Here is a 27905-nt window from a genome sequence, read left to right on the forward strand (position 1 = left end):
CTGGTTCTCCCACGAGGGCACGTAAGCCTAGATTCTGTAGTGCCAAACTCCGGTTTGGGTTTGGAGAGCAGCTTCCCATTTTGGTCACTGCAGAGTCATTTGCCTCAAAGTTTCCAAACCAAACAAGAAGCATTTGTGATGGGTGATCTTATACCTTCCACTTGTTCAGGAAAGTTATTGGGTGGGGATTAATGCATGTACACCTGAAGTCACTAATAGCTGTGAGGGTCAGAGCTGTTCCACCATTTGACCCACTGATCTCAGGAAGCATTTTCACAAAGCCCAGAAGTGATGCTAAAATATGGAAGCTAGGAACTGAACTATTTAATATATTTTAAGTTGTCTCTAAAATATGTGTGCTCTGATTTTGGTGGGTGAGGATGCCGCACGAGCGTCAAAAGGTAATTACAATCAACCTCATTAATTCAGGCTCATTAGGGATAGGAGCATTAAGGAAGGTTACAGGGCTGGCTAGGATGGGCTAAGTCATACTGCGGCAGCAAATACCCCCCACATTTCAGGGACTTCAAATAACAAAGGTTTGCTCCACCATCTTGCTGCCTGTCCCCCTTGAGTCAGCTGGGGTCTCCGCTCCTTCTAACCCTCATTCAGTCCTTCCACCCACCCCGGGATCATCTCTGGTTACGTTCGCAAGGAGAAGTGGGACCAAATAGGCAAATTGCACACTGGCTGTAAAAAGCTTCTGCCCAGAGACGACACTTGTCACTTCCTTTTTATTAGCCAAGTTTAACCATATGGCCAAGACTAATTCCAAGTTACTTGGCTTTAGCCACTCGAGTTATAACAGGGATTTTCAAAATGCAGGGCTCAGAACAATTTATTGGGATGTAGAAGAAAATATTAGAATATGTGTATTTTATCTCATCCTTTTAAATTCTCTATTTTTGTGTTTTTAATAAACATAAGAGTAAAGTAGAACATATATAATTAATTAAACATAATTCTCACATGTATTAGGGTCTTCAGTCTTTTTACTGATTGTCGATCAGAAATGCTTAGGTCATAGTTTATACAGTAGATACAAATGTGCAATGAGTACACTGTGCATAGAAACTGGGTCCTGTTTATGACCAGGAGTAGTGCTTTTCTTTTTAGTTTTTTAAAATTGAAGTATAGTTGGTTTACAGTGTTTCAGGTGTACAGCAGAGTGATTCAGTTATACAAAAATATGTATATATATTTATGTATTTTTCAGATTCTTTTCCATTGTAGGTTATTACAAGATATTGAATATAGTTCCCTGTGCTCTACAGTAGGTCCTTGTTTATCCATTTTGTATATAGTAGAGTGCAGGAGTTGTGCTTTTGATTAAAATGTTACACAGAAAAGAAGGACATACGTTTTTAAGGTAAAGTAGGTAAACTACAGAGTCTGTATCTGAAGCTTCTGAACCCCTCCAAGCCTCCCCGGTCTCCTCTTCAGAATCGTTGGAAGCTGCTTCCTCCTGGCCAAACCTGCCTTCCCTCCAGGAACAGCATTTGAGATAAGTGACAAATGAGCTCTTGTCCCATTTCATTGTCTTTTCTGTCTTTCCTCGTCCGGTCATTCAGAAATAGGGTACCGAGGCCCTCGTCCGGCCAGGCGTGGCGCTGAGGGGACCCCTGGTACCCTGTGAACTTGGTTCATCTCAGGCAGCCGGCGTGTTGGCCGTGCTGCTTGTTAGATGGGCCTCGGCGAGCCAGCTGACCTCCCCCTCCCCCTCCCCCTCTGTCACCGGACACTTACGTAGAGCTCACTCTGGACCAGGCACTGCTCTAAGTGCATGATAGACACTGACTCATTCCCTTCATACCAGGACCCTGTGAGATACTGTCTCCATTTCAGAGAGGAGGAAGCTGGGGTGCCGAGGCTGCATCACTTGCTGAGACTCGCAGCTGGCAAGGGGCAGAGCCCACATCTGACACAGTGGCTGGGAACTCAGAAACGATCTGAATTGAGCCCTTGGAACACAAACCATTGTTAAGTTGGGACCAGCTATGTCACCAGCTGCCATCCTCTGTGCCCCAGAGCAGGACACGTGAGAGCTTTCTGACGCCTTCACTGTGCTCCGGGGGTGGGAAGCAAGACCCGGTATCATCAGAGTGGGCACCGCCCCTCAGGCCGTGTGCCAGTGGCCAGCACTGTGGGGTTGCTGGGTCACAGCAACACCAGGACTGGTTTGATGACAGTGACTCACAGCATAAAAATGTCCTCGCAGCGGCCCAAAGAGCTCGCTTTAATTTGCGCGGCTTAGAACGGGCTGTTGGTTGTCCTGCCAAGGGATCCCTGTGCCAGCTGGTTTTTATATCTGCAACATCCACACACAGATACATGCCTAAATATTGTGAATAATACCATGCAGCATTTTTCTTGTGCTAGATAGTTTACAAAACACATCGCAGTGTTCCTTTATTATTCTGCATGTGCTCACAGTACCATTTCACTTGCATTCTGTGTTCTCCCTTCCCATCTTGTATTTCTTTTTCCTTTTCCTCTTCCCCAACCTTACTCCCTTCCAGCATCCCAGCCTGCTTTTCCCCCATCCCTCCAGTTTTTCTTTATGTCTTTCCGCCCCCCTTCCTCCCTTTACACCATCGGGCGGCGTTTCCTCTACCTTTTCCCAAATTGATTGCTAGTTGAGTTTCATCAGACGTCAGTTAAAGGCAAACTGAGAGTAATGAAAAAATTCTCCAAGGAGCAAAGGAGCTGTAACGTAGAGTTACTGTTGTAAACAGCAGTCACCATTTAAATCAAGTAGGAAGGATTATATTACCGTGCTTTTAAGAGGAGGGATGAAAGAATATTGTCTTTGAAGAGAACCCAGGAAAAAGAGGTCTGTGCACTTGGCCTCATGGGCATCCCTGGGTCTGTATGACATCTTCACAAAGCTTTCTTTGCAGGTAGGTAGCAGCCCCCGAGAGAAATGTTCAAAGAAATACATAAACATGAGTGCAAGAGGCAGCGACAGGTGTTGCACTGAAGGCGGGACGCAGATGGTGGTCTCTTGTCCTGGTTTGTCTGTACAATAGCAAGAAGCTGAGGTTTAGAGAGGGCAGGTCCAAGGAAGTGCTGGCCGGGACTCCTTAACTGTTGCCATAGCCGGTGAGAACAGACTGAACTTTTCTGTGCCTTCCAGAGGAGTCACATGTTGATCACGAAGAACAAACATACTTGCATAAAGAGAAGAGGTGTTTAGCAACCCCCTTCCGGGCCTCGGAATTCAGATGGGGGCGTGTAAGGCTAGGATGCTTCTCCTGTCTATCAAGCGAGAGGCTGAGAAGACAGGCTGTCAGGGCAGACTGCTGTTCGGCCAGCGTGACTCTGCAGTTGTTATAAATACTTTATCGTAGCTTGAGTACAAACATGTTTTCTCAATGAAATATATCCTGAATTACATCCCAGAGAGTATAGTTTCCTAGGGCTACTATAATCAAGTACCACAAACTGGGTGACCTAAAACAACAGATATTTATTCTCTCAGTTTGGGAGCCTGTAAGTCTGAAACCAAAGTGTCAGCAGGGCCGTGCTCCGGCTGAGACTCAGGGCAGAACCCTTCCTCGCCTGTTCCCTAGCTTCTGGTGACCCCCAGCCATCCTCAGCGTTCCTTGGCTTTTGCAGCTACATCACTCCAGGCTCTGTCTCTGTCCTGATGAGGCATTCTCTCTGTGTGTCTGTGTCCTTTCTCCTTTTCTTATAAGGACGCCAGTCATATTGGATTAGAACTCACACTACGGCCTCATCTTACCTTGATGACACCTGCAAAGATTCTATTTCCAAATAAGGTCACATTCACAGGTGCTAGGGGTTAGGACTCCAACATACCTCTTGAGGGGTCACTTCTTAATAGAATTTACCCAGAGTAACAGAGTAATAGATTTATATAATTTGTTGGTGTAAAAGAAAGTTGACAGTGGCTCAATAATAAGAACACCAAAATGGAAAAGAGTAAAGTAGGTTTTCAATTCCGATTCTGAGCGCGCCAAACATTGCTGAAGGAGAAGCTAATTAAATTCACAAGACAAATTAGTTGTGGGCTGGGCATAGGATGGGTAAGGTTAAATAAAACACATAATTTGGTAAGAGGAATTTAAGAATAACAACTTCTTTTTTGCCTAAAAGAGAAAACAAGCCTGCCAGATTTTTAGTCTTGATTTGGACCTTATCAGCCATTTCTGAAGGGTAGAAAAATTCAATCTGAGGCTTACCCTAGCATCGCCAGACACGTAGCTAACCCCTCAGTACCTGCCCCCGCCGCAGCTCACCGCTTTCTTGAGGTATTCAGTCCGGGGACACAGTGCTTTTGTAAAGATTTGTTGTGACTCAAACACCTGAAAATTAATGCTGCTGAGACTTTGACTGCCTCATTTAGAACATTTCAGGGACAATGTGAGCAGCCTGCTAGATCTTTGAAAAATGTGTATTTAAATGAAATTCTGGGTTAAACCCAGAAGTATAGCTGATTTTGTTTTTCCGGTTTGTGGGTGTGTTACCTTTTTCATCCCACCAGATGTGTTTAAATGTTCTCTTCTTGAGATCCTCAGTTGGAAAGAAGATGCAAAGTTGAAAAATGTAAGCCTCTACCACCTTTGGACTAAAAGGACAACATGGGTAGCAGAAGGGAAGTAGAGTGTGTCTGAGAGAAGACCCAACCGAGGCTCTATTAAGGCGAGAGTGGCCCTGAAGAAGGAAAGTTCCTCGTCCTCGCCCAGCCCTCACCTGATTTGCCTCTTGAGCGTACTCATGTCTCCTTCAGAAATGTTTGGAGCACTCAGAATCTGAGCTAGAAACTTAGTTTACTTTCCCATTTTGGTATTATTAATATGTGACTTTCAATTCGCTTTTATACCAGAATGACTACAATTATTCCTCGATATACATTGCAGAGACATTCCTGCATGGCCTTTTCCGGAAGCACTGCATAAGTAACATAAACTTATGCAGAATTTAATTTGAAATAATCACTTTGCTTTTGCTTGTATCATATTTGACTAACTGAAATCCCCTCCTGGGTCCATTGAGGCAAGATATAGGGAAATTACAACATGGAATGTCTTATCTCCAAGGAGGGAAAAACAGAGAGAGTTCTTTTAAAATATGGCAATATATCCTGAGAAGGTTATGCGTTAGTAAAATGCATTTGGTTTCCTTAAACCTTCCGTTAAGGGTTGAATTGTCTCCCTAACCGCCTTGCCTGTAAAAACACATGTTTAACTCTTAACTCCATTACCTCAGAATGTGACCTTATTTGAGGAAGGGTCTTTACAGAGGTAGTCAAGTTACAGATCATTAGGGTGGGCCCTAATCCTATATGATTGGTGTCCTTAAAAAGGGGAAATGTGGACCTAGAGACATGCACAAAGGGAAGACAGCCCCCTGCAAACCATGGAGAGGCCTGGAGCAGATCCTTTCCCTCAGGGTCCTCAGAAGGAACCAATCCCTGCCAACACCCTTCCAGCCTCCAGAACTGCAAGACAACGAATTTCTGTTGTTTAAGCCCCTCAGTCTGTGGTGTTGTGTTATGGCCATCCTAGCAAATACATACACCTATGTTGAGAAGTATTTTTTTTTAATAATTAACGTTCTTAATTAATGCAATTATTGCTTGAAAACAGAGTTTTTGAGGGTTTTTTTATACACTTGTTTTCCTTTCATTGATTCTCCAGTTTCCTGGAGAAAGAAACTGAAGAGCATGTTTGTTTTATCGGTATCATTCTTTTTTTTCACCAGAATTATCTTGGATTGGTCATGTTTAGATTGCTTATGAACACTTGGCAACATGGCCTCTAGAGAATCAATTTATAGAGCCTACAGTTACTTACCCACTGCAGTGAAAGGCCGGCACATCCATAGTGCTTTATGGCTTAGTCCCAGGCAACGAGGCAGAGTCACAGGAAGGGGAATTTGAGAGAGGCTTGACTCTGTTATAGGTGAAGTTAGCGACTTTCAGAAAGAGAAAGTAAGTCTGAACGTGGATAAGGGCTGATTTGGACAAATAATGAGCCAGTAGGTAGATAGATATGTGGAGAATTTGCAAATGGTAGGAAAAGGATGTTTTCTCAACTGGAGAAACAAAGCTTATGGTAGAATTTGCAGATTCAAGGAAGATGACGTAAAAGATTTTGAAAGTCCTTAAGAGAATCATATTTCTTGGGAAAGCAAGGGGCATAACATGGTGCACTTGGTTCTCTTCCCAGGGGAGTGCCACTTCTTTCTCTCCTCCTGACCCTGTGGGAAAAGGGGGCTGGTGGCTTATTCCTAGCCAGGCCCAGTAGCGCTTTCTCTGTTTTCATTCTCCTGGATCAATCCCTTAATTGTTTTTTGGGTTTTTTTTGCTTTTGCTTTTTCATCGTTTTATACTTGACTTCTTCACTGTGACTCATACTGTCCTCCTCATACTGTTTGACAACGTCTGTGCCCCCAAGGATGATTTTATTTGCCATCTGCTCTACTTTCTACACCAATTCTCCTGGGAAACAGCTTTACCCACATGGATTCCATTTTCATCTAGGTGTTGTTGGCAGCCCTCAGGTCAACGACCCCTCGCCCATTCTCCCATCCTGGTTTTTCTGTTGGTACATATAGAACGTCGTCTCCTCTCTGTTGTTACTAATGCCTTCAGTGAAACCTCTCCAAAATCGAGCTCTTCCTTGGGACTTCCCTGGTGGCGCAGTGGTTAAGAATCTGCCTGCCAGTGCAGGGGACACGGGTTCGAGCCCTGGTCCAGGAAGATCCCACATGCTGCAGAGCAGCTAAGCCCATGCACCACAACTACTGAGCCCGCGTACCACAACTACTGAAGCCCACACGCCTAGAGCCTGTGCTCTGCAACAAGAGAAGCTACCGCAATGAGAAGCCCGCACAGCACAACGAAGTGTAGCCCCCACTTGCCGCAACTAGAGAAAGCTCGCGTGCAGTAACGAAGACCCAACGCAGCCAAAAATAAATGTTAATAAGTTAATAAATAAATTAATTAATTTTTTAAAAATCGAGCTCTTCCAGCTCACTTGGCTCTCATCTTCAGCAACACCGTTCCTTTCCCAGTCTCTTTGGGATGTGACCCTTTGATTTCGGTCTTTTTTCCTTTCCATATTTTTGTCACTGTCCTACTGGTATTTGTTTAGCCATATTTTTGACCTTACCCCTTTGTCCTTGGTCTTATGCATGGATTGGTCCAGGGTCACCTTGCCCTCTCCCCGCTCTGATTCATCCTGTGCAAGCTTAGCCCATCTTATTGATTTCCATTGTCTTTTCAAAATGGTTTATCTTCATTCAGGATTCAGCTCAGCAAATGGGTACTAGATGCTTGATTGTGAATGACCAGCGGCTCCTGACACTGTAACTTTGGTAAATTAAGCACTTCCCCGCCTCAGAGTTTCAGTATGAATAGCTGAACAGTGAAGGTTTCAACTTGGATCTCTTGTCAGTGCTTGTAATTCATCGTGTTCAAAACCCATTCCATTATCCCATCCCCCAAGAGAAACAACACTTTAAGACCACCTCCCATCTTCCGTGTCACCATCTGTGGAACCCCCGCTCCTTTCAGGCCCCCAGACATATTCGATTGCTCCCTCGCCTTTGCCCTTCCGTCCCGTCTGTCAGTGCGTCTTGCCTCTCTTCTCCGCACCGTCTTATGTTTCTGCTCCTTCCTTTCTGTTTTCTCAGGCAGGGTCCTCAGTGCAGGTCCCCATTACCTCCCCCCTGGACTGCTAGGACAGCCCAGGTCAGCTCACCCAAGACCGGTGAAGTTTACCTCTTTCAGGAGGTAAATTTATTTTATTTGAACAGTTTTGAGTGGTTGTATTTCCCAGATGTCATAATAACCAGAGGATAGAGAAATGCAGGTGACTTGGGAGTGCTGTCGTGGGGTCCATTGTGTTACCAGGTGGCGTGCGGTCGGTGTGCCCCATACCTTAGATCAGTCTCCTCTCACACGCCAGCTTTCATCTTGCCTTGGCTGTTTTGCTACCTGTCTCCTTATCTGGTGCTTTAACTCCGAGACCCTAAAGCATGAAGAAGAAGGGTTAACAGCACAGATTTGGTAGTCAGGCAGACCTTAATTCAAATCCCAGCTCTGCTGGTAGTAGCAAAGTGAGCTTGGACAAACTGTGTCATCTCCCTGCACTCCACTTACCCATCTGTAAAACGGGAAATGCACCTGACCTTACGGTTGTGGGGTGTGTGCACCTGGAGTCTGACACAGAGAGCAAACCCAGTAACGATAGCCCCTCTACGACTTGTTAATCGAGTGTTAGATGACAGTCAGTATAAAGTGAGTGGCTTTAGTGGTAGGGCTTCACACCAGCCTTTTCAGTATTTAAAAATTACTTCTAGAAGATTGAAATTATCAGGAGAGGACAATTCTGGGTAAGTAGGCTGTTGGTGCCCACAGTGTAGACTGGTAATTGCGTTGGGGGTGAGCATTTGTTAATGTATTAAATGCTCCTAAGTTGTTGTCTCCAAGCAAAGCTTCAGCTTCCTGAGGGCAGAGACCACAGTGCTGGCTGCAAGCCCCCAACACCCAGTTAGCAGGAGCTGGAACACTGTCCTTGTGCCCTTCAAAAGATATTAACATCTTTCTAGTCGCAGCTCAAGTCTTACTTACCTCCCCTGTAAACCTTTGCCTAACCACAGCCCATAGTGATTCCTGCCTCTGAACTCCTGTTGCATTTACTTCGGCAAGTTGCTTACGTTGCCCAGAATTGCCAGTTGTCCTTTTTACTTTGCACTGAACTTGGCGCCCCCATGAGATTTTAAGCTCCTTTAGCGCAGTGCCGATGTCTTAGATGTCTTGTGCTTCCTTTTGTCCCCAGCTCCAGTCTTTTTATATAGAGGGCCCTTAATGGGATCAGTAGTATCGTGATTGTCGTTATTGATAAAGAATGCCGTAGAGCTTGTGGTTGATCCTAAACTGCTCTGGTGGAATGTACTACTCATTTAACCTTACACAGCTAGCAGGTAAATAGACGTTGATGGAAAATGATAGACAAGCCCCACAGACATTTAGTATATACTGTTCTGGAAATGTATTATTTAGAAATGGGCTAACCTGAAATTATCTTTGTTACTACTTGTGAAATATATAAACTTGACAAGCAGGATTACTGTCATTAAAATTTATGAATGTTGTTACGTATATCAGTGAAGAAAACTTTTCTATTACTGTTCAACCCCCTGAGGCATCCAATTATGGTAATCAGTGATTATACAGATTAACCCTTTTTAGGCGTTTTTAATGTCCATTCAGATGCGTATTTCTAACATTTGTGTATTTTTTGAAATATTCTGTAATGTTACTGTACCTTATGTGCATAATGTGATATGCAAGAGAGATCTAGCAGTCAGCTGGGTACAAAAAAAAGAAAGATCTGTAGCTTCTCTCAGATACTTACTATTCGGTAGAAGTGTGTGGCCAAAGGACTACAGGAAGTGGGGAAGTTGGCACCTCCTAAACTAAGGTGTTCTTTTTCTTTTTTTGGTCGTACTGTGCAGCTTGCCAGGGTCTTAGTTCCCCGGCCAGGGATGGAACCCATGCCCACAGTAATGGAAGCTTGGAGCCCTAACCACTGGACTGCCAAGTGAATTCCCAAACTAAGGTGTTCATGATTCTGTTCTCTTTAATAATATAACTGGATTCTGAGTGGTGATCTGCAACGCCAAAATTAAACTTTACATACTGATAAAAATGGTGCCACTGTTTCGCTTATAGTTCCTTCTCTCGAGCTTTGATAAGAGTCCAGTGAAATTGAATTCAGCTTAATTATTTTTTTAATCATAGTTGAACCCTCACTCATCCCTGTAGTATAGGCAGAGTCTGATCTTCCAGTAGATAATTTTGGGGTGGTGAAATGGAAAGGAAATGTACTCAGATGTGAAGCAACTTTTCAGTTCATCTAATTGTGAAATATAAAATTATGAAGAAACTAGGCAAATACGTGGAAAAAATGAACTAAATGAGCCAATCCTTTAACAAATGACCTTTTAAAAATTCTTGTGACTTAAGAGCTCAGGAAGATCATGAAGATTTTTAACTATCCTTTTTTTTTTAAGGTGGAAAAAATTATTCTTAACCCTAGAAAAATAAATTTCTCTTTAAACTATTAAGACAAAGTGGCACATAGAATTACCCAGATTTGAACTTCTGGGGTCAAGGTCTGGTTTTTCCACTTCTTATGGGAGCCTCAACCCATCACTTGACTTCCTAGTTTTCAAACTAGGACCCTTGTAAGAATGAAAGTGGAGAGGATGCTCTTACTAATTCATTTGGAATAACAAGGGTAATTCTGGACTGTCCCAAAGTCGGATGCACGTTTACCCTGTTCGTAAAACATCCTGCCCAGAGCCTGGTCCTTACTGGGTGCTCAGGATTTTAGAATCTGGAGAATCATGAGACTCCTGAGTAATAGGGTTTGAATTCAAGTGTGACAGCATTTGATGGACGTAAATGGCAGCTCTAATAAAGAGTAGAAGGCAAATGTTTTAAAAATATTATTTTGAAATGCAGAATTCCGTGCATATCTTTTTAAAAATGCAAAATGAGCATGTGAATAAAATGGCTAAAAGAGGATCCAGTGCTTTCACTGCCTTTAGCAGTGTCAGAAATGCACCCTAGGTAGCTGGGACCTGGATTTGTTTGGGGCATGAAAGAAGCAGTCTTTCATCTTTGTGGTAATAAGAAATGACTTCTTACAAGTAATGGAGTTTAATTCTGCTAACTATAGGATGTATTTTAGTGCCTATTTTATAGGGGCTGTATTTCATTTGCCATATGCAAGGAAGGACATATTACAGTTGTGTAGTACAAGTTGACTTAAATTTTAATAAATTAGTTTTTAAATGCTTTTTACTGGTCACTTTTATAACATCTGCATAAACTTGTATCAGTAACATTAAAAAGCATGCAGGGCCCTGATGAATATCTAATATTCAATGCTTATAATTTCGACCTTCTTATGAGACAGATGGTAACAGCGATGTGCCTTTTAGGAAGTTTAGTTCTAAATTGTGGTGACTCACTGCTTTCACATGAGTGACAATGCGGTAGTCCTGTCAGGAGTTATTTTGGGAGGCTACTCGGGCTTTTGTGGAACAGTCTGGGTCTCGTGGCCCCCTCTAGGGAGCAGGTATGAGTTTTGCAGATTTATCTCACAGTGATTTCCCTGGTGCCTCACTCCCCATGGGCTCAAAACCTGCCCTCACGCCCATATGGTAAGAGCCTCCCAGTCTCCCAAGGAAGGTGGAGAAAAATTCACTTCCTCTTCCAAGAACCAAATAGGAAGGGCAGAGATGACTTAAAACGTGATTGAAATGGTGACGTAGGATCAAACTGAAAATGCCCGTTAAACCCCCTGCCTTTTCTGAGAAGAAAATTGACAGATAAGGAGGGCAGCAGGCCTTGAAGAGCACAAAGGTCAACACAGAAAGAAATGAGAGGAAACAGCTCTTCCTAGAGTGGAAAACATAAAGGCCCTTGCCTTCCTCGGCCCCAGCCTTGGGGATCTGAATAAATAGAATGCAAAGGGTGTGGGCTGGGATTCTCCACGAATCAGGAGTACTTGTTCCAGAAAAATAATCTCAAGGAGAAATGTTTGGCAATAAGTTTGGTTATTCCTGTAGGATTGTTTTGAGACTAAGCTACGCAACTATCAGCAACGGTTTATCACTTATAAGATAGTTTAGAGATTTAAAAATAAGTAACAGTAGTAGTAATAATAATAATTGCTCTTATTATTATTGAAGACTTTCTTTACCTATATTTTCTTTGAGCAGTTTGCTTCACAGAGCAAAATGACCCCTGCTACAGAATAAAGGTAATAAGACTGTAATGGCAAACTTCCAGCTCTAAGATAAATAAGTTCTGGGATGTTAACGTACAGCCTGTGACTGTAGTCAACAACTGGGTATTGTGTACTTGAAAGCTGCTAAGAGAGTAGATCTTAAATGTTCTCACCACACACACACACAAAAGGTAATTAGGTGATGGAGGTGGTAACTAACCTTATTATGATCATCGTTTTGCACCATATATTCGTATCAAATCATCACGTTGTACACGTTAAACTGCCACGATTTTATGTGTGTTATATCTCAGTCAAGCTGGAGGGGGAAATAAGGCTGTATCGGGAATTGCTAATCTGGTTCTTAGAATAGTGGCTGCTGACCTTATAAAGGAGCAGCAGTGGCCACACCAGGCCAGGCCAGAGTCTGCAGCAGGCGGTGCGGCGAAGGGTGTCTCTAGCCATGCAGGTCTCCTCTCTGATCCCGCGAATGTCACCAGAGGTACCCAGTGACAATTTCCACAATTTTATGGCCCTTGGCTGTCATCCCAGTAGCAAGCAAGTCATAAGCCATTCTCTTCCCCTCTGTAAAATTCCACTGCTACGCCCTGGCCTTGCCACCAAGAGTTTTCTGGAACAGTGAAAACAGAGAATAGAGCTACATCTCCTTTACGTAACATCAGCATATTTCTTCGGCCACCTCTGACCCCTCGCTGCCCCCCTCCCTGTCCTCCTGCCACAAAGCACTGAGGATGGAGCAGTGAGGGGCAAGCTCGATACCAAAGAATAAAGGAAATGCTTATTGCTTTGCCCCTTCAGTGGATACGTTACTAAAAGCTGAGGGATTGGTCATTTCTATGTTGTATAAAATATCTAGAACAATGTGGTTATTTAATACTGATAAATATAGAAAAGCTATTTTCTGTGTTATTATAGAATTAAGGGGAGATTGACTTGAACAAAAAGTACCATAGGAAGAAACAGGTAAAGTGTGAATTCTGAATGAGCAAGCCAAAATAGTCTTTGTCAGGCAGAAGGCTGTCTACAGAAGTATAGTCATGTTACACAAGTAGATATTGGAGTTCAGGAACCAAACAAGAAAGGAAGCTTCTGTCAGATCTATGGGATCAGGGTCAAGGTAGGGTTCAGAGCAGGTGCTGGGTGTTAGACAGGTTGAGGTTGCTGCTGGGAAGTGAGAGCACATCCGGGATGAAGTATAGACAGAACATGACCGCTGACCCCAGGACAGGAGCTGCCTGGACTCTGCCTTAGTTTGGGTGGAAAAGTATTGGCAGGTTTTTCTTTATTCTCCAGAGTGAGGCCAGGTTCCATAGGTGCTTGTGACTGGTAATTGCTGTATAGCTAGAAAACTAAGCTCTCCTTGAAGCCTGATCAGCTAGAGTGCTTTATTCCATCAACTGAGTGCCTCCCATATGTAACAAACCCGGCTTAATGCTAGGGGGAAAAAGAAGTATAACCTGTAGCTCGCGCCTTCCGAATATAGCCTGGTTATGGAAACATGACTTAAACGTATAAAAAGTTATATAGCACAGAAGATAAGTAATTCAATTCAAGACAAGAGATTCTGCAAGGCAGAAATGCAGTTTGTGGGCAAATGGGCAGTGCACATGGTAAGTGCCTTAGGAATGGAGAGTTGGGAATATCAGTGTAGGTTGGAGTTGTCTGGGAAGAGGAGGCATCTGAATTGTCTTTGGATAAGCTGAGAGAAGAGGTGAAGGCATGTCGGATGGGGGAATTGTGTAAGAGCATGGAGGTGGGAACTGTAAGAGACATTCTAGAAACAGTGAGTAGAACAGCTTAATTAAAATTGAGGGTTCAGGAAGGTTAATAGTTGGAGGTGAAGCCAACAAAGCAGTTGAAGTACAAATGTGAAGGTGTTAAGAGTCCTCAAATTTACCTTCTAGACACTAAGGAATCATTGAAAGTTTCTGGACAGAAACGTGACATGCTTAGAAATGTTCTAGGAAGATAATCTGGTGGCTGAATGTGGGCAAATTAGAGGAAGAAAGCGTGCTCAGGTAGACCAGCTGTCTGTGCTTGCTTTTGTCTACTGGAGAGTGATAAATGCTTTAGCTATGGAAGAGGCAGCAAGAACAGAAACAAAGAGACGGTTACAAGAGACATTTTGAAGGACAGAGAAATGAGACTCCAAATCTTCTTGTCTATGGAGGCAAAGAAGAATCCTCAAAGGTTTGGAACCAAGTGACTAGAAGAATATTTTATGAACAGCCATGCAGACATTATCATGGAGGGTGAAATGGCTAGATTTTTAGGAATAGGTAAGGAGTTCATCTTTGGAAGATCATCCTTGATTTTGTAGCAGGAGGCAGAAATACGTCACTGGAAGGCACAAGGGAGCATTTCGCCTGTGATGAACGTGTAGGGGTCACCTGCATAGAGGTGACAGCTTCGATCCAGAGAGAACAGAGTCCAAACATTGGAGACGCCCACATTTTAAAGGAGGAAGAGGAAGAGGAACCTGCCAGCACACAATGTGCAGTCAGACCGGGATAGGGAGGTTACAGATTCACACAGCACAGATAAGAGCATCAAGAAGGAAGTCGTGGTCAGCAGTATCAGATTGGTCAGTTGCCGAGAGGTCAAAGGGATTAGAGGCTGAAAAAAGACCATAGGATTAGGCAATTAGGAAGTCGTTTACCTTTAAGAACAGAGTCCTGTAGTGTGTGTATGTGTGTGGGGAGATGGATTAAGGAGTGAGGCCTTGAAGAAAAGGGAGCATAAACCATTGATTACAGGTGAGAAGAAGGGAAGTATCAAAAAGGAAGAATACGGCTGTTACTCCTCTTACCTTCCAAGTTGGAAGTTGCCATGTGCAGGTGTGAAGGCAGAAGAGAAAGATTGTCACTGATTCTTCTGACAAAACTTTATTAAGTACCTACTAAGGACTTGGATCCAATCAACAGGGAGAAGTTGAAAGCCATCAGAGTGGACAGCGGAGGGAGCATAGCATTCAAGAGAAAATGAGAGAGGCTGAATCGTGAGAATATGGGGAACTTTTAGTGTTGGAACAGAGAGACACCTCTTCCTCTGAGACCAGAAAGATGGAAGAGAGGATGGATGCAAATTCAGGAGTGTTTTGAAATGAAGAGAATAAAGGTGGACAGCAAAGCTGCTGGCCTCAGGCTTCTGGACAAAGTGGAAGATGGGTTGTTGCTGAGAGAGAGGGTGGACTAGGGTGATGGGTGACGAGGAGAAAAGGAAAATGTTAAATAACCACCCTAGGTAATGCTACGGGGTCAGAGAGACACGAACACTGGGATCGCTAAACACCAACGGTGCTTGATCGAAACCCCACTTTCCTTATGCTTTTATAGGAAATGTTTCTCGACTGCAGCTTAGAAGATGGACAGTGTTTCTGCTTTTACCTGTAAGGACTTATCCTTCCTCATCACCTTGTTACTTCTCCTTAATTAATTTTTATGAATTTTTGTTTGTTTCCACCATCACCATAATTATGAATTGTACAGGCATTCCAGAGTTATGGTCTTACAGATTTCTGAGGTTATCTAAATTGTGGGTGAGGTTTTGATATGAAATAGTATTACTTTCTAGATAAATTTATTGATAGATAAATTTAGCAGGAGCGCTGAGTGAACAGAGCCCATGAATTGTGCTTCCCACTCCTCCCCTCCAAAACAAAGCTGATAAAATGATTTCAGACTATCTAAATGAAAACATCAGACCAACTGCTGGTCGATTCAACCCTACAGAATCATTTAAGGTGACTGAGATGCCAGGGGGTCATTATGGTTCATCCAGAAGCCAGCAGATCACGAGTGGCTCTGTGATCGGACCTGTATGGAAGCTGTTTCCTCACGTGAGTAAGCCTGACAGTCTTAGGGCCTATGACAGAGGGGAGCTGGCCACGTGAGACAACTAAGTATGTGACAGCTGGGCCACCTGATACAGTCTTCAGTTTTAATAGGATTGCAGCCCAGTGAGAACTGAGGAAGAATTTGTTTCTATCACAAACAATATTTATTTTTAAAAAACGACATAATGAACTAAGTTCTGGTATTCTGATTGTGTTTCTGAGTCTTGAATGTATTCCCACCCTGCAAGTCTCCCACCCTCCTGATGGTGGCGGGCAGAACACTGGAACCCCTGGAGCCCACAGACTGAGTGACGAGCCGGTGCTTCTGGGTGGAATAGATTCACTTTTCCGACGTTGTTTCGAAGTGAGAAGACGGTATACTCTAGGACCCGTGCTGCTGGTCCGAACTGCAGTGGCTCTGTCGCGTTCATTCGTGTAAGGGTGACTAAGATATTTCTTTTTGCCTTTCTCTTTCTCACAGGTATGGCCTCACATGTGCAAGTTTTCTCCCCTCACACCCTTCAATCAAGTGCCTTCTGTAGCGTGAAGAAACTGAAAGTAGAGCCGAGTTCCAACTGGGACATGACCGGGTACGGCTCCCACAGCAAAGTGTATGGCCAGAACAAGAACGCGCCACCATCCCAGCCAGCCGCCACGACCGTCAGCGCCTCCCTGCCCATCCCAAACCCCAGCCTACCGTACGAGCAGACCATCATCTTCCCAGGAAGCACCGGGCACATCGTCGTGACATCAGCAGGTAGCACTTCCGTCACCGGGCCAGTCCTCGGCGGACCGCACAACCTCATGCGTCGCAGCACTGTGAGCCTTCTTGATACCTACCAAAAATGCGGACTCAAGCGGAAGAGTGAGGAGATCGAGAACACGAGCAGCGTGCAGATCATCGAAGAGCATCCACCCATGATTCCGAATAACGCGAGTGGGGCCACTGTAGCCACTGCCACCACCTCGACTGCCACTTCCAAAAACAGTGGCTCCAACAGCGAGGGGGATTATCAGCTGGTCCAGCATGAGGTGCTGTGCTCCATGACCAACACTTACGAGGTCTTAGAGTTCCTGGGCCGAGGGACGTTTGGGCAAGTGGTCAAGTGCTGGAAACGGGGCACCAATGAGATTGTGGCCATCAAGATCCTGAAGAACCACCCGTCATACGCCCGCCAAGGTCAGATCGAAGTGAGCATCCTGGCCCGCCTGAGCACAGAGAGCGCCGACGACTTCAACTTCGTCCGTGCCTACGAGTGCTTCCAGCACAAGAATCACACGTGCTTGGTCTTTGAGATGCTGGAGCAGAACCTCTATGACTTTCTGAAGCAGAACAAGTTCAGCCCCTTGCCCCTCAAATACATTCGCCCGGTCCTCCAGCAGGTTGCCACAGCCCTGATGAAGCTAAAAAGCCTAGGTCTCATCCATGCGGACCTCAAACCAGAAAACATCATGCTGGTGGATCCATCTAGACAACCGTACAGAGTCAAGGTCATCGACTTTGGTTCAGCCAGTCACGTGTCCAAGGCTGTGTGCTCCACCTACTTGCAGTCCAGGTATTACAGGTAAGGCCGTTCGCCCCGAGACAGGAGATGCGGAATGCCCAGCGGCATTCCCAGAGCACGTGCAGTGTTGGTCACTGCCTGGGAGGTAAGATTGCTGCCCTCAAGTGATCACGATTTAGTCAGGAAATTAGGTCATGTGCACATTGAAATGATGATTAGAAGCCACGTAAGAATGGAGCCGAGTAAGATTCTTGGCGTAGAGGTTCAGAGTTGGGAGGGATTCCTGGGGGCTGTGGGCAAAGAGCAAAGGCATGGTCGGGGAGTCAGGTTGTCACGGACGGGTGGAATCCAGACATGGGTGAAGGAGCGAGAGAGACACGCATTATGATCCCTCTGGCAAGAATGCGCAAGACTCGCACTGCAGACCGGGAGGACGCCCGCCTGGCAGAGCAGAGGATCCGTGGGTGGTGGAAAATCTGATTGCAGGGATAGGTTGGGACCAGGATGTTGGGGTCTTAGATACCAGGTGAAGGGGTTGCAACTGTGTCCATAAATGTGGAGCAAGTGCCGAAACATTTGAACGACAGAGGGTGGGTGATAGGATGAAAGTGATGCTCTGAGAAGATGACTCTGTGCCCGTGTGGGAAGGGGATGGGAGGAGGGAGGGTCTGTAGCCTAGGGACCAGTCAGCGTGCTCCGGTGGTGGGAGAACTTTGGGCTCAGGAAGATGAAGGATTGTAGCACCCTTGGTGGGAAAGTGTGACGCTTTCATTCCTTCACTCGTTCAACAAGGATTTATTTCACTTCTAACGTGAGCCAGGCACAGCGCTGGGGACCGGGACACAGCCAGGAGGGCAGAGGCAAGGCCCATCTGGGGTCACCAGCCCATCCGAGGGATAGCCAGTGCCTTGGCCAGCTCCCCGCCGCCGTTGTCACTCTACACTTGGGGGTGCCAGTTCAGCAGGCCAGGCCGCTCCATCCTAGGTCTTGGCCTGAATTTAGGGTGAACTGCAGCAAAGTCAAGGCTGCTTGGGCTTTTATTATTTTGTTAACTTGATGCCGTTTAATGGACGATACCGGCTTTATTCATGTTTTCTAAAACTTGAGCTGAGCAACTTGTAAAAGTCTGTGGCATACTGCTTCCCACCCTGGCTCCATGTCAAAAGCACCGGTGGGTGGAGCGGGCTTTAAAAAATAACCTGATTTAGGTCCCAGTCCCCGCAAACTGAATCATCGACATCTCTGGGGGTGGCGTCCTATATGGGTGTTTGTCACAGCTCTCCTGGGGCTCCCAGTGCGCAGCCAGGGTTAGGAATCGCGGCTCTGGTGGGACCCAGATGAGAGCACTGGCTCTGGGGTCAGGAGAGCCTCAACCTTCCACTCGCTGAGCTGTGCGACTGGGCTGGTTGCCTCGTTTCTCTAACCCCTTCGTTCCTGACCCATAACCTGGGCGAGTCCGGGCAGCAGCCGTGTTGGGGCTGTTGGATGGCGGAGCCGGGACGCAGCTGGGTTCTTGGCTCCGTATCTGGCGTGTGGTCAGTGCACAGGGCTTGGATGGAAATGGTAAGCGAGTGAGTCTGTTCTGGGGAGATGGCGATGGGCTGTGTCTGAGGGCATGTTGAACGGTCTGGTGAAAATGGAAGTTGGCGAGATACGAAGCTAAAACTCCCGTGAGAAGATGGGGCTGACAACACATCTAAGAGGTTGACACGTGGGCAGTAGACCCAGGATCCCACGGCTCCTCCGTGACCGAGCCCTGCTGGCCCGACCCCCGAGTGAGCACGTGCTTTCCCCACACCTCCTTCCCGGCCACGGAGAAAGGCGGGGATTGTGCTTGAGCCGCGTCAGCACAGCTGGCCCGTCACACGTTCTGAGGCACACCCGTCCCCCCCACGCCTTGTTTGCCGATCTGCTCACCCCTCCGGCCGGCCGGCTTTGTCACAGTTGCCCTCGCCCGGCCCTTAGCCCGTGGGTCTCTGTCCTTGACCTCGTACCCCTTCCCCTGGGAGGTCTGTGGCCACAGGCCACACGTCCACACTGCCCCCTCACCTCCCTCATCTCAGTCCCGAATTACACAAGTCTCTAGCCCCTCCACCCGTGCTGTCCTCCCCCTACCCGCCTGCCCTGAGCATCCAGGGAGGAGCCTCGCATCTGCGTCCCTGCTGGGCTCCGGGAGGGGTGGATCTGTACTGCCCACCCGGTTCCTCTCCGCTCACCAGCTTCTTAGACACCTGCGGTCTGCTGTCAGGCCCGCAGCCCCAGAGCCAGGCAGAGGGGGAGGCTGTGAGCCCAGGGCTGTGGCCACCGAGGAAGGGGAGCCTGGGCCTGAAGGTGGAGGGAGCAGACCCTGCGGACCCCCGGGAGAGGGTGAAGGAGGACGCTGGCCAGGGGCTGGACCAACAGGCGTGCTCTCTACAAAGTGCCCTTCTCTGAACGCAAGCTCTGGGTGGTACCATCTGGGGTCACCAGCCCATCCGAGGGATAGCCAGTGCCTTGGCCAGCTCCCCACCGCCGTTGTCACTCTACACTTGGGGGTGCCAGTTCAACAGGCCAGGCCGCTCCATCCTAGGTCTTGGCCTGAATTTAGGGTGAACTGCAGCAAAGTCAAGGCTGCTTGGGCTTTTATTATTTTGTTAACTTGATGCCGTTTAATGGACGATACCAGCTTTATTCATGTTTTCTAAAACTTGAGCCGAGCAACTTGTAAAAAGGCTTTTAAAAATTCTATTTAAAAGGCAATGCAGGGGCTTCCCTGGTGGCGCAGTGGTTGAGAGTCCGCCTGCCGATGCAGGGGACGCGGGTTCGTGCCCCGGTCCGGGACGATCCCACATGCCATGGAGCGGCTGGGCCCGTGAGCCATGGCCGCTGAGCCTGCACGTCCGGAGCCTGTGCTCCGCAACGGGAGAGGCCACAGCAGTGAGAGACCCGCGTACCGCAAAAAAAAAAAAGAAAAAAAAGGCAATGCATACTTATAGCCAAACTTGATGCACTGGGTAAGCTGACTTTGGGACTGTTGGCCTCACTCGCGTTCTCACCTTCCTGTGCCCACGTGACGTGTGGCACCCCTCTCGCAGCAGACAGACTCTCTAGGCTTCCTGCGCTTTCGTGTCGGCCCCGGTGCCCGGGGACCGGGGACCCCAGCGCAGGAGCTCTGGGCGGCAGGAGAAACCGCTCCACCGGGTATGGAAGGCTCGTGTGCCGAGAGTCCAGGGCTCTCCTTAGCCCCCCTCTCCGTCTTCCACTTGCAGCCCCAGTGCCCCCATTTGCCTTGGAAGGCCCTCCCTCTGGTTGTGATGTGACCCCTTTCTTTAGACCTCATGTGACTGTTGCATAAATTTCTGAGCAGGACCTCTTCCTCCTGTGGTCGCTTTGACCAAAAAAGGCGAGAGTCCTTCGGGTCCTCCTGGTGGCCCCCCTGTGCCCAGCTCTGCTTTTAGGGGCACCGTCAACATGAAACCAGCCCAGTGTTTCTGCCTGAAGTGATGCTTCATCTCTAAATTGGTCACAGCGTCCTGTTCCTCCCCCGGGGCTCGTCTGAACCCCAGAGTAGTTTGCTACCACACACAGCAGTTTGAGGGTTTGAGGACAGCCTCCAGCCCGGTCGGCACCAGTCCTTGCTGTGGGACAGCCAGCTCCCGGCCACATTGGTCCAGTCGAGTTTCCTGATTGTGTTGCCTCTTACGGGGCAGAGGAGGTGGGTGGAGAAGGCTCCTCAGTGGTCCGTTGTTATCTGAGAAGGTCGGTGTTTTCAGCTGCGTTGTCGTGAGAGACTCTGTGTTTGAGCCACCTGGAGTAGAGGAGTCATCACCCTGTGGACCCAGCCTTCGACAGGGCCTGGGTCCCCCGGGCCCCCTGTATCTGAGCTGGGCCGTCATCCCCTGGCGACCTCACTTTCAAAGAGGAGGACATTTAACGTCCTGCCCTGTTTTTAAGTGGACAGTATTAAATGTCTCAGCCCACCGTCGTCCCCGCCTAGTGATGTGGAAACAGTCTGATATAAAGAGATGTTCCTGTCCTCGTGGGGCCGGGGTGGGGGGATGTACCTGGAAAAGTAGATGTGTCTCGGGGAGCAAATGGTTTCCCCCGGCTATTAGGCGCGTGCTTGGTCGAGGCCGGGCATATTGCCGTAGGTATCCTGTGAAGCAAGCCTGACCATGTGTTTTTCAGGAAACAAAGGCTGCTTTTTTCATTGTTTAACCCTGATGCGTGGGTAGCTCCTTCCAACCTGACCTTCCAACTTGAAGGTCAGTAACCTAGTTAAACCATCCAACCACGCTGGTCACAGGCTTTATTGTGCATAAGAATCACTTGGAGAGCGTGTTAAGAACATACTACCGCCACGGCCCTGCCCCAGACCCACTGCACCCCGGTCTCCAGAGGGGTGTCCCTGGAGAAAGTCCTCGCCCTGCACACACCCCAAGACTCGCCACGGGGAATCAGAGGTGAGCTTGTGCAGGTGGTTGGAGGCCCACTGAGAGAGAAAGGGGTCCTTAATGGTGTCTCCTTTGAAGAGTTCACACCCTAAGGGATGGAACTGAAGCAGATCCTGTGCACTTCTGTGAACGTACCTTGGAAGTCCCTGCCGTTTCCCTACAGCAGCCCTGCCTTATCCTCCAGGTTACGTTCCAAGACCCCCAGTGGATGTCCCTGAAACTGAGGATAGTACCGGACCCTATGTACACTGTGTTTTTTCCCATATGCATAGGAAATTTACAAATTAGACACAGTAAGAGATTAACATTGGTAACTAATAATACAATAGAACAGTTACAACAATATACTGTAATAAAAGTTATGTGAATGTGGTGTCTCTCTCAGAATATCTTATTGTACAAATTCAGTGCCTTTTCCATCTTAACCAAGCCCTATCACACACTGTGGCCGTAACTTGCAGTTTGAGGTGCGACAGCAAAACTAGCATGAATTTATTTTTTCCTTCTTCACAATTTAACGGATAGAAGATTCATTCTTACCGTAGATCTTAGCAACCTCAGCATACTTTCTTTTTCTTTCCTTATTAAATGGAGAACTTTCACCTTTTCACTTAAAGGAAGCACTTTCCAGGCTTCTCTTTGGAGTATCTGAATTGCCAGCATCAGTGTTCTTGCCAGTTGGGGCCATTATTAAGTAAAATGAGGGCTACTCGAACACAAGCACCACGATGCCACAGTCAGTCTGATCACCGAGCGGGCTACTAGGAGACAAATGGGCAGGGCGTGTCGGCCAAAGGGAAAAGTCCCGTCCTGCGTGGGATAGAACGGGACTTTGTGAGACTTTATCACGCTCCTCAGAACAGCAGGCAGTTTAAAACTTAAGAATGGTTTGTTTCTGGAATTTTTCACTTAATATTTTTGGATCGCGGCTGACTGTGATTAAGGGGGGACTACTGCATTTGATTCTACATTGATGCCAGTTAGTTTTTTGGAGCAAGCAATAAATTGATGCTGGGGTATTTCCGCTGTCAGTGTGACCAGCAAACTGAAAACAAGACTAAATATTAAGCTCTACTCAGGAAAAACAAACGGAAAGCCATGCCATTCAGGCAGGAGATAGAGATTAAAATGTGTGGATTTTTTTGTTTCTGCTCCGGTTATTCAAAATACTCTTGTCTAGACTTAATTTGAAACACTTAAGACCATTACCAGGACCAAAGAAAAAGGGTGGGGCGTGCATAAAAATTTAGGACATGAAGAAAAGGCCAGTAATCTACTCTTTCAGAATAATGTAACCTTTTTTGTCTGGTTCTTTTGGTTTCAGACACTGTCTTCAAATTGATTCCATGGTGGTTTTAGGTGAGGGGGAGATAAATTTTAATTCAGTTCAATTCATCAAACATTCATTGGGTGCCTACTGTGTGTCCTGCGATGTACTGACGGGTAGGAGATAAGGCGCAAGATGTCTAATCTGGAGGAGTTTATGGTTTCTCTGAGGAGATTAAGAGACACAAATTGCCTAGAGTGTATTTCTGATACTTTGATATTACAAATGTTTGATCACTCAGCAGATATTCATTGAGACTCTAGGGAACCCGTGATGAGAAAAACCAGTTAAAGAGATTCAAAGCCAGTGAAAGATTTTGCGAGATGGGTTAATAGGGAGGGTTTTTATTATATTTTTTATTTTTTTTACATCTTTATTGGAGTATAATTGCTTGACAATGGTGTGTTAGTTTCTGCTTTATAACAAGGTGAATCAGTTATACATATACATATGTTCCCATATCTCTTCCCCCTTGTGTCTCCCTCCCTCAATAGGGAGGGTTTTTAGAGAGCAAGCTGTATTGAAGTACTCTTGAGGTCCATCTTAAAGGAAATGTGAGATGGGGGTGGGAGGAGCCTGAGAGGCATGGAGATTGGAATTAATAAGGGAAGATGGGGGGAGGGGGGATGACAGTGACACCTGCAAGGAGTTGAAGGCTTGGGCTGGCAAGTAAGGGTTAGGTGAGGGAGGCCTGACCGTGGAGAATTTTGATGGAGGCTTGAGGGGCTTGGACTTAACAAAGGAGTAATTCAGTGAAGTTAAGGATATTAGTGAAGTTAATCAATTGAAATGGGGGCAAAAAGTTGGGGAGCACCCAGAGGCTAGGAGACAATAGTAGTTATTCATAAATAAAGGGAAGAGGCCCTAGATTATAATGGGGATCCTCTCCCCATCCCCCGTCAGTAGCCAGTATAAATGTGAACACTTTTAATGCTTTTAAATTCTGGTACTGTGATTGCAGAGTTGGCTAAGAGGGAATAGGTTTTGTTCGTTTGTTTGTTTTGCCGTCTTTTGTTTATGGACTTTGCTTTCCCTAAGGCACAGTTGTGAAGCTCTGGCCTCCAGAACCGGGTTTCAAGTCTCACCACTGGTATCAAGTAATAGCCTCTGGAAGGAGAGTTAAGAGACCTTAGCTCCAGTCCTGGCCCCGTCCATCCCCAGCTGACTGTGTTCCACTGAGTCAGTATATTGGTAGAATGTCAACTGTGAGGCATCCACAGCCCCGCATCTGGATCTCATTATGACCGGGGCCTGTGCTCAGTCCATGGCCAGGGGACAGTGTTCTCTCCTGTGGGCTGACCTTGGCCTCATTGGCTCAAACTGGGGACCCTCCATCATCTCCCCATCAGCAGGGAACACGGCATCTTCCAAAATATCTTTCGCTAAGTCGCTTCAAAAAAGGGGCATAGGGCTTCCCTGGTGGCCCAGTGGCTGAGAGTCCGCCTGTCGATGCAGGGGACACGGGTTCGTGCCCCGGTCCGGGAGGATCCCACATGCCGCAGAGCGTCTGGGCCGGTGAGCCATGGCTGCTGAGCCTGCGCCTCCGGAGCCTGTGCTCCGCAACGGGAGAGGCCACAACAGTGAGAGGCCCGCGTACCGCAAAAAAAAAAAAAGGGGGGGGCATGACTTAATAAAGTCATAAAAATAGTTTCCAAAATTACATAGCTTGTGCAGATTCCTGACTAGAAGTTAGGTTTGATTGAAAAGAAGAGCTCTGAAAGCATCTGCATTGCAGGCATTAGCTTTTTAAGTTAATTTGTGTTTTATTACTAGTAGATACAACAGGAAAGGCTTCTAGTTTACCCTTGAGAATATTGAGTGAAATATTCAACCCACTGACAGTCTCATTCACCCAGATGAGGGAGGTGGTTATAAATATGTAAAACCTTTTAGAGTTGCAGTGTCTTTTCTGAGGAGAAGTAATCAATAAGTTATCTGGGCTATTAGGTTATCTTTAGTTTTCCCTTACTTGTCTCTAGGACCTTGAGTTGTGTGGTGAAATAATTTGAAATCGAATTTTTTTTTTTAAGTATGAAATAATTAAAGGGAGAACCTCTCTGTGTATTTGAGTGTATCTCTGCCCTGGTGTTCCAGTCCCGCCTACACACATGCACGTGCACAGTCACACGAATAAACACAGATAACACAGTATAAGCCCATGCATGACATACGCACAGCTAGGTGTGCTTGCAGGCACCTTGGTGACAGAAGCTAATGCTCAGCTGTAGCAAAGATGCTGATGTACATAGATGCCTGCCACATGGAGGGAGACACACGCAACAGACATGCGTATACATGCAGGGACACACACACAAGTTCAAAGACATTGAAAAACCATGTACATTCACAGACCACATGAACCAACCAGAGCGACCCCAGAGCAAGGGCCCAGGTGCAGAAGCAGTGTTGATGCCCCAGAAACTTGGCCCAGTTTCCTGCCTTGCTGCAGAATTGCCATCTACATGTCCCCAGACCTAAGGACAGGAGGGCTGGAACCACTCTTGAGCTCAAGGTATAAACCAGTTGTTTTCAAATGGTGATCCAAGGACCCTCCTGCCGAAGTATCACCCAGGTGCTTGTTAAAAATGGAGATTCCTGGGTTGCAAAAGAAATCTAAGGAACAGGCTCTCTGCGGGGTGGAGCCAGATGACAGATTTAAGCAAGCTCTAGGGTGAACTCTTTTTTTAAGCCACTGTATTGAGGTATGATTGACATACAGAAAGCTGTACGTATTTACTGTGTACAGCTTGGTGAGTTTGGAGGTAAAGCCATCCCCACAGTTTATGCCTTAAAGAGATCCATCGCCTCCAGGAGTTTCTTCCTGCTTTAGTTATTTATTTACAGTTTTTAAATTATTGTTTTGTCCGTTAAGAACTGTTGCCAGAGGTGGCTTGGATCCCAGAGTCGGTTGCCCCACAGAGGGGGTTGCCACCTGACCTGTCAAAATGGGAGAAGTGGGGTGCCGTGGGCAACCTGGCACGGGGCTGTTGCCCTTTCACCTGGGTGGCTGAGAGCCCCGCCGTGGGGCCCAGTTGTTAGATTCCTTGTGGTCCAACCCCTTACGCCTCAATGGTGGTGACAGTGAAGATCCAAAAATCACTGGTGCATGCGACAGGAGGGGTTACTGGGTGGACTGGTGAACTGCCAGGTGGGTGGTTGGGAGGGGAAGCAGATGGACAGAGGAGACATGAACACACGTGACTTTTTGCATAATTTGCAGTCGACGGAGCACTTACTGCTTAGTAGCTACTGAACTCTCCCTGTAGCCACAGCTGGGTTTGGAGCTATAATCCTCACTTATGCATCGAACAAGTAATTTTTTGAATTCCGAAGATGTGCCAGACACTGTGCTTTGTGCTGGGGTTTCAAGAAACGAGTAGGAGTGCCCTCAGCTATGCAGCTCTGCCCCCGAATCTGTCATGGAATGAGCTGTCCCTGGGGAGCCAGCGGTGGGCGTGCCAGGCTCCGCTGTCCTCGTCTACCCCGGTGTAGACATCTCTCCTTAAGCCAAGAAGGCAGAGCATGTTGCCTTTGAATCGCTCTGCCCAGTCTCCCTGGGCCGCTTGTATTATATGTTCCGAGTCCTGAGTGCCCTCCCCAGTGAAGGGGCCCCCTCCCCCCTGCCCTTGGCCTCCCCTGGCTGCGGGTCTCTGCATCACAGCTGGGACAGATCGGGCCAGCCTTTCCCCACCGCCTCACCAGCTCCCCAGAGGAGGAGGGAGCGCCCAGCCACAGCCTCGCCAGGGCAGCTCGAGCCCGGCGTTCCCTTTCGTCATTGGCACCATCGGCCTCTGGCTCCCCGGGTCTTAAAGCCAGGTGGAGGAGCAGGGCTCTTGGTGACGAGTACTGGGCTGTGGCCCTCGTTCCTGGAAAGAGATGGAGATGGTGACATTGTAGAAGCGGTTGTCGTAGGTGAGGTGTCCCCAAAGCATAGCCTGAGGCAGGGCTTGGGTGCAGCATGTCTGTTTGGGAGAAAACCTCAGGAAGCAGGAGGAAGGGAATGGGGTGGGGGGATACCGGGAGGAGTTAGGGGGTGGCTCCTGCTGTAGGCCTCAAGGACTGTGCCCCAGGAGCGGGGAGGCTGGGGCTCTGGGCCCTTTGAGACCGAGGGCCCTCAAGGGTATTGACTCCCCTGTGCCTTTGTTTGGGCCGAGCTTGTTCGAGGACTGGGTGGGTTTGAGGAGACTCAGGGGAGACTGCGAAGCAGAACAGACCATGTGACTGTGGCCAAGATCAGTGGGAACGTGACATGAGCCCAGAAGGACCCAAAGTGTGAGCACCAGCCCTGTGCTCGGGGATCCGCTCTGTCCTCCCCACCGATGACCTGTGTGCCATTTTTAAATGGAAAGGGAATAGAGGGGAAGTGCCTTTGTAGGCAAGTTTAAGTATTGCAGTCTAAGAATTCAGAGTTGAACTCCACATTTTGGTTTTGGGGAGAGTTGGGAGATCTGAATGAAACGCCAAAAAAAAAAAAAAAAATCTTGCCTCCACCGCACTCTCCTTCTTTATCTGGCCAGCCTGCCCACTAGAGGTAGGAGATGGAGGTTGTGTCTGAGATAGGAGACACCTGAGCAGGGGGAGGTGCCTGAAGCCTGAGTTTGTCAGAACCGTGGGGCGATGTGGAGGCGGGTTACTGTCTGCCGCGTTCTCTCTGCTGGTGCGTGTAGCTGTTGTGTGTTCCCCAAGGCGCCTTTGTTGAATGAGCGAGTGACTAACTGGCCAAATGAATGGATGAACGGATGAACGGATGGACGGATGGACGGATGGATGGATGGATGGATGGATGGATGGATGGATGGATGGATGGATGGTATCAGTGGCCTCATGTTTATAGCTCAACTCACACTGTCACAGCAGAAACACCCACGTGCCCAGCTTCTTGTAGTCCTTCCTACAGTCCTTTCACTGTTGCCCTAAACCTCGGGCCCATGGCATCCAGCATCTCCAAACCCTGGATCATACGGGCCCCCTTTATCAGCCTTCTGGGGAGCAGACATCTCACCAAAAATG

General features: G+C 47.3%; 1 protein-coding gene across 1 annotated transcript in view; it reads left to right on the forward strand.

Moving 5' to 3' along the window:
• The window catches only part of HIPK2 (homeodomain interacting protein kinase 2), a 187693-nt gene that overhangs the window by 48178 nt on the left and 111610 nt on the right, over nucleotides 1-27905 (forward strand). The window contains exon 2 of the mRNA XM_082661511.1: nucleotides 16112-17195. Within this exon, the coding sequence (XP_082517637.1) occupies nucleotides 16112-17195 (1084 nt within the window). The remainder of the gene's footprint in view (nucleotides 1-16111; nucleotides 17196-27905) is intronic.

Source organism: Grampus griseus (genome assembly GCF_964374135.1).
Source record: "Grampus griseus genome assembly, chromosome: 9".
Lineage (NCBI taxonomy): Eukaryota > Metazoa > Chordata > Mammalia > Artiodactyla > Delphinidae > Grampus > Grampus griseus.